This window comes from Hordeum vulgare, chromosome 7H (assembly GCF_904849725.1).
Source record: "Hordeum vulgare subsp. vulgare chromosome 7H, MorexV3_pseudomolecules_assembly, whole genome shotgun sequence".
In the NCBI taxonomy this organism is placed as follows: domain Eukaryota; kingdom Viridiplantae; phylum Streptophyta; class Magnoliopsida; order Poales; family Poaceae; genus Hordeum; species Hordeum vulgare.
Window position 1 is genome coordinate 278,218 of NC_058524.1, and position 9,268 is coordinate 287,485.

A 9,268-nucleotide genomic window follows, 5' to 3' on the forward strand; every position below is an offset into this window, starting at 1 on the left:
CAAGTCCCTAGGGCACCACCCCTCCCCTCACTCTTATATATAGTGGAGGGTAGAGAGGCTTTTTGCACCTCAAGCCACGGCGCAACCCTCTCTCCCTCCACCACCTCGTGACACCCCGTAGCTAGTTCGGTACGGTACGGCGAAGCCCCGTCGGGGTAGCTCTGCCATCATCACCGTCACGCCATCGTGGTACCGGAGAACTCATCTACCTCTTCGCCCCTCTTGCTGGATCAAGAAGGCGAAGATTTTCATCAACCTGTACATGTGCTGGACGCGGAGGTGTCGTCCGTTCGGCGCTAGATCGGAACGGGGTTCGTGGGACAGATTGCAATTTGGATCGTAAGGACGTTCGACTACATCAACCGGGTGTCACTACTCCTGCTCCACACACCCGATCTCGAACTGTGTTGGCATGACAGCCTCCAAGAAACACTCCACCAGCACGTCTGCCGAACATAGATCTTAAACTAGCACAAACTAATGTGCATTTTGTGCACAAACAACCATTGAGCGATGATAGGAAACAACATTGTCCATACACACATCATTTCTTTCATTTTCTTCAGTTCCTTGTTCAACACCCGATTATTCTTGGCAAGATCAAATGCTCTCTTCTCGAAATTGTAACACATGAAGCTCTTGGAAGGTGGTGGGTCAACCCAAACTACCCGCTCACATTCATCTGGCAACTAAAACAAGAAAAGCAAATCCGATTAAAACTATCCTCAAATGAAGCTATGAAATGCAAATCAAAACATACATCCGCCAAAACTAGTTGGTGCTTCGAGTGCTCGTCCAAGCCACGATAGGGGCAGGTACAACTCAGAGCTATGCTGAATAATGCCTACCCCATCCACCTTAATCAAGCCAAGGTCCAAAAATTACCCACGAAATCTATGCTGAATAATGTTACAAGAATGAGTCTGCAGACTGCACTGACAGAGACAGAGGCTGGTGATTCGCATTCAGGTATGGCGATGGCGATGCGGCGTCTTGTTGACGAGGATGAAGACGGCGACGCGGTTGGTGCGGAAGTCGGGGTGCCACTGGTCCTGCTCCACGCACCCGATCTCGAACCCCGCTGCCATGGCTGCCTCCAAGAAGCACTCCACCACCACGTCTGCTCCTTGGTTCGTTCAGTTTGTAACAAAAACAAAAATGCTTCATCAATCAATACTTACTCACCGTTGCGTAGCTCTCCGGCGAGCAGCACGGTGGTGCCCGGCCCGGCGAGCCGGGTGAGCGTCGCCACCAGGTCGCCCACGGCCTCCTCGCTGTACACCACGTCCGACCCCAGCACCAGCTCCGGCGCCGGGTCCAGCTCGTACTCGTCGCCCCACACCAGCTCCGCCACCGTCGCCGACCCGCCATCCCCATCCCCGACGTTCTCCTCGAGGTTCTTGCGCAGCAGCCGGACGCGGTCGGGCAGGTCGGTGGCCACCACCCGCGCGCCGAGCAGCGCCGCCACGACGGACACGAGCCCGCACCCGGCGCCGAGGTCCACGGCGCGCGCGCCCCTGAGCACCGGCAGGAGGCCGCTGTCGGCCGCGTGCTCGAGGAACTTGGCGAGCACGACGCCGCTGTCCCACACCACTGCGCCCGTGACGCCGGAGGCTCCCCGGAAGGAGGACGGCTGCTGGTGGAGGGAGAGGCGGCGGCCGCACGCGTCGATGGGGAAGGTGGGCAAGCCCTGCCGCGCGAAGGCGTTCTGGCGGTGCGACGCCGGCTGGAGCAGTCCCCAGAGTAGCATCGTCTCCGACGCCCCGCTCTCCACGCGGCGAGCCGGGCCACCGTACGCGCCCATCACCACCGGCGCCTCGTCCATCCGTCGGCGGCGGCGGCGGCGGCAAAGGAAAGGAAGGATAGTGGGAGACTAGGCTAGGCTTTGTGTGGGCTTGTGGCCTGTGTTTGTACAGTACTGGGCCGGGCTGTGGTGGAGGCCCGGCTAGCGAGCGACGCTCCATCCATCCCATCTTCTTGTGTATGTACGCCGCTCCCCATCCATCGCCGTCTGCCATTTCGAATTCTCCATCGCCGTCTCTCTCTCTCTCTCTACAACGGCTCTCTCTCTCTCTCTCCTTCATCTACAAAAAGATTCTCCATTGATTCAACCCCGAGCTCCCCAACCTGATTTCGATGGAGGAGGAGGCGGCGGTAGATCTGATTTCGATGGAGGAGGAGGCGGTCACATCGGGAGGCGACGGCGGCGTCAGGGTCGTCGCCAGGATCTGCCCCGCTCCTACCGCTCCTGCCGCCGGGTTCCAGGTCGCGGCCTCGCGTGGCCGTCGCCCCCGCGCATCCGGGCCCGGCGCCGGCGCCGTCCTCTCCTTCACCCCCGCCGCCGCAGCTCCGACCCCCTCATCTTCGTCGCAAGGGTAATTCTTTCCTCAGTTTGAATTTCATTCCCCATACTGCCTGCCTGCCTGCCATTTTTTTTTTGTTTTTGTTTTGTTAACCCTTATTACTTATTACTTACTCGTGCTGCAGGAGGGCCGCCGGCGGGCAGCGCAAGGAGGAGCACAGGCTCGACTGGTGCTACCTGCACGACGACACCAACCACCAAGTCTTCCTCCACGAGCTCCACCCCATCCTCCACCACCAACTGCACCAAAACCAAAACACCAACGCCGGCAGCAGCAACGCGTGCGTCGTGGCCTGCGGCGCCGCCGCCGCCAAGGACCACCTCTTCAAGGTACCAAACACAAGGCGCCCACCATTCTTGCCTGCCATTTCAGAGAGACCCAGCATATGCATCACATATTCAGATGCAACTCTAATTTCGAATTTCTGCACAGGGGTCGCAGGAGCAGCCGGGCCTGGTCACCATCGCCATGGAGGAGATCCTCGGGTTCGCCGCGTCCATCGGCGGCTCCGTCAGGGTCTCCTTCTACCAGGTGGTGCAGGACACCCACGTCTTGGACCTGCTGGAGCCCAAGGAGCAGGAGGTCTTGGTGCTGGAGGATGCCCAGGGCAAGACACACCTCAAGGGCCTCTCCAAGGTACTACTCTAGTATATTTACATATAAATAAATAAATAAATAAATGCCTTACAATACTCTGCTCTCACAATCACAATACAATGCAGCCTCTTTTCATCAAATTGCTTCAAACACAGAGTACTAACAAAAAAGATTTAGATTGCCTTTCTGGACACAGCAGCCTCTTTTCTAGTTTTAAACAGAGAATAATAAAATACACGTAGAAGAAGATTTGCTAACCATCTTAACACTGTGGTGATTTCGCTCTACTAACAGGGAAGTGAAAGGGATTTGGCAGCTCCAATCCCCTTTGGAGGAGGAATAACCGAACAAGGCCTCAAGTGCTTTTTATTTGTCTTCCTTTGCAGGTTCATGTCAGGTCCATCGACGATTTCGTGCGCTTGGGTTACTTTGATGACAACCAGGACAAGCAGCAGCAGCAGCTCGCTAAACCCTTCTCTACCCAGCAGCAACCCGCTAAATCTTCTTCCACCCAGCTACCCACCAGGGGGCACCAAGGGCTCATCATTCACGTATCCACCTCTGACCAGGACGGCAAAGAGCGTGCCGTGGCCAAGATCAACTTTCTCAGCCTCACAGGTTGGTTTGGGGCCTTCTCCTGCGTGCACCGCCTCGCCGACACTACTACTACGTGTCATCTGCCTTATCATGTTTGCTTCTTCTTGTCAGACTATGTGGACCCCAAGCACAAGATCGGCAGTGGAGGGGCCGCTCTATCCAGCGGCAACAAGTCCATGTACACCTTGATGAATGTCGTGCAAGCGCTGAATAGCAACCAGAGCTTTGTGCCATATAGGCAGAGCAAAGTTACTCGTATCCTGCAAGACTCTTTGTGCAAGACGAGCGGCGCTGTGGTGATCGCGTGCTTGGTAAGCTATATACTCAACATCTTCGACTCGCGTGGTGTTGTTTTGTTCATTGAAAGAGGCAGGAAAAGATAATAACTAGTGTTTGCATGTTCCATATCTGTATGCCAGCCTAGTACTGGAATGTAAGTTCTAGCTCTTTGTAAGCACCCCCAGAAGCCGACATGAATTAGATGAAGAGGTTAACTGAACTTTATTACTCCTTCATGTTTCTTGACTGCCAACCTTGCAGAACTCAATATGTATGTATGCATGGCAAAGTGTTCAAGTTGCTAGAAAAAATAATTTTATCTTTTATAGCAGCACCCACATTCTTGGCCAGTAGGGGTTTAGGGTGCAACCTTTGTACATTCAGATCTGATAAATTCTTAGTTGCTGGTAGTAAACAGAGCACATAGTACAACAAATATTAAGCAACTACCGTTACTTGTGACTGTTTGCTATCTAATCCTTTATGTTTCACTAGCTTACCTACTTGTTGGGATTAATATTAATATACCTATCAGTTATAATAACTATCTAATTTCAATCTTCCTTTATCGCTTCATGGTTGATGCAGGAAGAAGTTTCCTGCCAAGACGCAGTTTCTACTCTCAGCTTGGCTGCTCGCTCCAGTCAAGTGGCCACTCAAGTGGCTAATGAACAATGCCGCAGATCTGCGATTATTACAAGTTTCAAAAGGGCAGATGCTAACTTATCTGCAGTTGCTAAAAGCTCCTCAAGGCCAATTCTTTCTTCAATGAACCTGCCAAATCCTGTGGTAGAGAAGCAGGATCGGCCCCAATGGAATATGAGCGCCGTAAAAGCATCTCGAACTCCCGTTCCCAACAAGCGGTAGCATTCTATCTGGCTGTAATATGACATTTGACTCACATCATGGTTACTGATATTTGTTTTAATTTTTTTTAAAGGTCTCGACCAATCATGCATTCAGCAAAAAAATCTGAAAACTCGCTCGCCACTCCTATCAAAATTACCCAAAAGGATGCTACGCCCACAATGAGTGGAAGGTACCGCACCATTAATTTCAGAAGGCTGCAAATTGATTTGAGCTTGGCAATTGATTTATATTGTGTTGATAATGTTTGCTTTTAATTTTTTACAAGGTCTCAACCAATCATGCATTCAGCAAAAAAATCTGAAAACTCGCTCGCCACTCCTATCAAGATTACCCAAAAGGATGCTACGCCCACAATGAGTGGAAGGTACCCCACCATTCATTTCAGAAGGCTGCAAATTGATTTCAGCTTGGCAATTGATTTATATTGTGTTGATAATGTTTGCTTTTAATTTTTTACAAGGTCTCAACCAATCATGCATTCAGCAAAAAAATCTGACAACTCGCTCGCCACTCCTATCAAGATTACCCAAAAGGATGCTACGCCCACAATGAGTGGAAGGTACCGCACCATTCATTTCAGAAGGCTGCAAATTGATTTGAGCTTGGCAATTGATTTATATTGTGTTGATAATGTTTGCTTTTTTAACTTCTTACAAGGTCTCAACCAATCATGCATTCAGCAAAAAAATCTGAAAACTCGCTCACCACTCCTATCAAGATTACCCAAAAGGATGCTACGCCCACAATGAGTGGAAGGTACCGCACCATTCATTTCAGAAGGCTGCAAATTGATTTGAGCTTGGCAATTGATTTATATTGTGTTAATAATGTTTGCTTTTTATAACTTCTTACAAGGTCTCAACCAATCATGCATTCAGCCAAAAAACCTGAAAGCACAGTCTCTCCTCCAACCAAAATGAAACAAAAGGATGGTAAACCCGCAATGAGTGGAAGGTACTATACCGTTCGTTCGTTAACCCTACAAAAGGCTGGTGATGGATTTGAGCTTGGCACCTGACTAAAATTGTGCATATTTTGTTTATGCCGTAAAAGGTCTCAAGTAATCATGCGCTCAGCAAAGAAAACTGACAGCTCGCTATCTACTTCTACCAAATGGAAGCAAAAGGATGCTAAACCTACAATGAGTGGAAGGTACCACACCATTCATTAACTCCAGGGAATTGCTTGTGCAACTTCTCCTTGCATGAATAACCTGTGTCTTCTGTTGTGCAGTGCCTTGTTATGCCCAAGCACCAATTCAGCAAAGGTAAAAATATATCTCAAAATGTTGCAGTATCGCGGGCAGGTTAATATGCAGGTGTTAAGAGCAAGAGTTGCCACTCTCATGTTTCTAACTAATCGATTCCAACCTATGAATTTTGTAGGAAGACATTGCACCAGCAACAGTAACAAAAGTTGAGGTTAGTGCACGGATTGAACTTGTGCATGATTGATTGGCTATCACTTACTTTATTTAAATTGTTTCCACTCACTATTCTACAGGAGGTACTATCGTCACAAGGCGTGGAAATTGATGCTCCATCAGCAGATGAGGTACATTGGTTTCTTCCCTGTAGTGTAGTGTCACTAGGTAGATTGATAACCTTGTGTTAATAATAATGGTTGCCATATGCTTGACACAATATGCAGGGATTTGATAAAACAAGCGATGCTTTAGATACTGTGCCATCTGAAGTACAGAAGGTGGTCTCAAGTGGAATGGCAATCGATGCCCCATCTACAGATGAGGTACTTTGGTTTCTTTCCGGTAGTATAGTGTCACTAGGTAGATTGTTAAACTTGTTAGTAATGGCTGCCGTGTGGTTGGACACAATATTGCAGGGATTTGATAAAACAAGCGATGCTCTGGATACTGCATCATCTGAAATACACAAGGTGGTCTCAAGTGGTATGGAGGAAGAGGTACATAGCCCTAGCCCTGTGCACATGAAGGATACCTGACTTGCTTCTGTTTTAGTAGCTCTGTTTCTCATAAACAAACACAAACCTTTTCTCTTTTTTTATTCAGGACTATTCGTCGTCAGCTCTGGATGCAGCTAGTTCGTGTACTATTGACTTGGGCGAAATCTGCTCTCCAAACATTCCTGGTAATAACACAAATATGGGTATTATTTTCTTGGCAATTTTTTGGATGTACGCATAGCTGACAATTAACTATCGCTCACAGATGCCCTTGTCGAGAAGACTCTAGTCAAAACAATTATGAACACTCCAAAGATTAGCGACAAGCTGAGAGAGATATCAAACTCACTGAAGCTTCTTAATGCTCGTCCATTGAGCGTAATGCCACAGAAAATAGCCATGGAAAAGACACAAGAACAGGGCATGGAGAAGACACAGAAAGTGGCCATGGAACCAGCACAAGAAGTGGGCATGAAAACGGCACAAGAAGTGGACATGGAGACGACACAAGAAGTGAGTAAGGAAAGGACACAAGAAGTGGGCATGGAGACTACACAAGAAGTGGGCATGGAGACGACACAAGAAGTGGCTGTTGAAACAACACAAGCAGTGGGTGTAGAAACAACACAAGAAGTTGTCATTGAAACGACACAAGAAGTGGCTGTTGAAACGACACAAGAAGTGGCTGTTGAAACAACAGAAGAAGTTTCCATTAACACGAGAGAAGAAGTTGCCATTAAAACGACACAAGAAGTGGCTGTTGAAACAACAAAAGAAGTGGTCATGGAAAATGTCCAGGGTGTGACCAACATAGATGCTGCAGCTGAACCAAAGACGCCTGCTTTGCACCTCAAGCTTGAGCAAGCAGCAGATACAAAGGCTCCTGGGATACACCTCAAGTTTGAGCAAGCAGCAGATCATCCAGCCAGTTCATTCAAGACTCCAAGCACCGGGATAAAGGTTACAAGTTCACACCTTGCTGCTACATCCTTATCATATCTCTACATCATTGACTTTTTGACGAAGACTTTTTTTTTCTTCTCAACACAGAGATCCATAGTTCAGGAGTGCATGAATTTTCTCAACAGCGCTAACAAGTGAGTACGATCCTACTTAACCAATAAACCATTTGGGAACTATTTCTTCTTATCTAATACTGCATGTTTCCATGTCCATCGCAGGGAGCAATTAAAGAGCTTGAAGGTTTGCTCTCGCTCTGGATCTTAGTGATTGTTGTTGCAGTTACCTATCAGGATTGTTTTTTTGTTCTTTTCAGTAACACGCTGTGAATGTGCAGGGCATCGGAGAGAAAAGAGCCAATTACATAATTAAGCTTCGCGAGCATTCGCCGGAGCTGTTCAAAGGGGTAGGTGGTTGTAATTGAGTAGGAAGATACAAGTAATCACAGAAACTAATGGCGGAGTTATTTATGAGCTAATCCGTCCCTGTTGCATGGTTTTGCAGATAGACGATCTCAGGGATGTGATTGGGATGAACAAAAGGGAGGTACTGACACTTTACTGCATGCATACATTCATCGATATTATTGATATATATATTTGGTTGGTTTATACTGTCCCAGTTTTACTAACTGGTACTTGCACAACAGAATAGTTTGTTTGTCAAATATTTCATCACTGTTCACATAGAATTTTGTGATATACATGTATTTCTTCATTCCCTGGGTATTGCAAGCTTGTGTTTAGGTGATGGATGGTTTTGTGGTCGTCAATTTGGTAATGAAAATAATGTGTGGGTGTGTTTTTGGCAGATAAATAATATGATGTCGGGGATCATCACCGACAGCCCCTAATCATCCTGATGGGATGGTGGAGTGGATGGAATCCTATCTAATTTCTGCATAGGGAGGGAGGGAGGGATGGAAGGATGAGTAGTACAACGGTTCTTGTTGTTGAGACAGATAGAGAGAGTGCCACTGGCTTTCACTAGTAGTAGGAGCTACTACTACATTATAACTTGTTTTTTTGTTGGTGTTTGGATTGGAGGTTTGTCTATTTTGTGGACATGGTTCATATGAATGAATGAATGCAGTGAAAACATCTTTCTACTCTGCTGTATATCTTCACTGTTGTTGTGTATCCTGGACATACATAGCTTACTACTTTGATTCAAGAGCTAGCTATGGATGTCTTTCATTCATTTCAGAGCTGTGGATTCAGTCAGTAGCGGTGAAATTATGTGTATTTGGACCAATTTGATGTGAAAAAAGGGGATGCCCCTTTGTCAAAACTAGGATAAAGTGAGCCACAATGTCCTGATTCAAGATAAATCCATGAGAAAATGGTATCTTTTTAGGATCCACCCCAACATCAAGAAATTGGTTAATTGATAAAGATACATGAATTTGGTGTCCCGTCCACGAAAGAGACCCAAGTCCTAATAATCCCGCTAAGTGGTGATTCAAGATTTTTTTTTTCTACTCTGATATCTCAAGGAGGGTGTATGCATGAAGAGGAACACATGAAAAAAAATGATAATCAATTAATAAAAAATAGCAACAATAACAACCTCTTGAACCTGTGAATTTAAACCCGTTAACTTCTTTTAAATCTTTAGTTTGCATTTCCTTAAACCCGTGAACTTTTTTTAAAACGAGAATACGTTTTTCGGTTTCACAA

The 9,268-nt window shown here is 47.0% G+C and overlaps 2 protein-coding genes across 7 annotated transcripts; one reads left to right on the forward strand and one right to left on the reverse strand.

The window, feature by feature from the left end:
• Positions 1 to 536: 536 nt before the first annotated feature.
• On the reverse strand, positions 537 to 1,931 carry LOC123412663 (protein N-lysine methyltransferase METTL21A). 2 transcript variants are annotated; one of them, XM_045105611.1, is made up of 2 exons: positions 1,186 to 1,931; positions 537 to 689 (listed from the first exon to the last, which is right to left on the reverse strand). In XM_045105611.1, exons 1-2 carry the CDS (start codon positions 1,823 to 1,825, stop codon positions 679 to 681), a joined length of 651 nt encoding a protein of 216 aa, XP_044961546.1. In that variant the 5' UTR covers positions 1,826 to 1,931; the 3' UTR covers positions 537 to 678. The 2 variants fall into 2 exon arrangements, with proteins under 2 accessions (XP_044961546.1, XP_044961545.1); XM_045105610.1 differs by lacking the exon at positions 537 to 689 and adding an exon at positions 709 to 1,120.
• Positions 1,932 to 1,955: 24 nt separating this feature from the next.
• LOC123412662 (kinesin-like protein KIN-10B) lies at positions 1,956 to 8,707 on the forward strand. 5 transcript variants are annotated; one of them, XM_045105604.1, is made up of 24 exons: positions 1,956 to 2,375; positions 2,488 to 2,692; positions 2,796 to 2,999; positions 3,347 to 3,578; positions 3,669 to 3,868; positions 4,425 to 4,699; positions 4,777 to 4,875; positions 4,972 to 5,070; positions 5,167 to 5,265; positions 5,364 to 5,462; positions 5,562 to 5,660; positions 5,760 to 5,858; positions 5,940 to 5,973; positions 6,092 to 6,127; positions 6,210 to 6,260; positions 6,357 to 6,455; positions 6,549 to 6,629; positions 6,736 to 6,814; positions 6,895 to 7,589; positions 7,680 to 7,726; positions 7,811 to 7,832; positions 7,927 to 7,995; positions 8,094 to 8,135; positions 8,401 to 8,707. In XM_045105604.1, the coding sequence occupies exons 1-24, from the start codon at positions 2,137 to 2,139 to the stop codon at positions 8,440 to 8,442; spliced, it is 3,246 nt and encodes a 1,081-aa protein (XP_044961539.1). In that variant the 5' UTR covers positions 1,956 to 2,136; the 3' UTR covers positions 8,443 to 8,707. The 5 variants fall into 5 exon arrangements, with proteins under 5 accessions (XP_044961539.1, XP_044961540.1, XP_044961541.1 ...); XM_045105605.1 differs by lacking the exon at positions 6,357 to 6,455; XM_045105606.1 differs by lacking the exon at positions 4,972 to 5,070.
• The last annotated feature ends 561 nt before the right edge of the window (positions 8,708 to 9,268 follow it).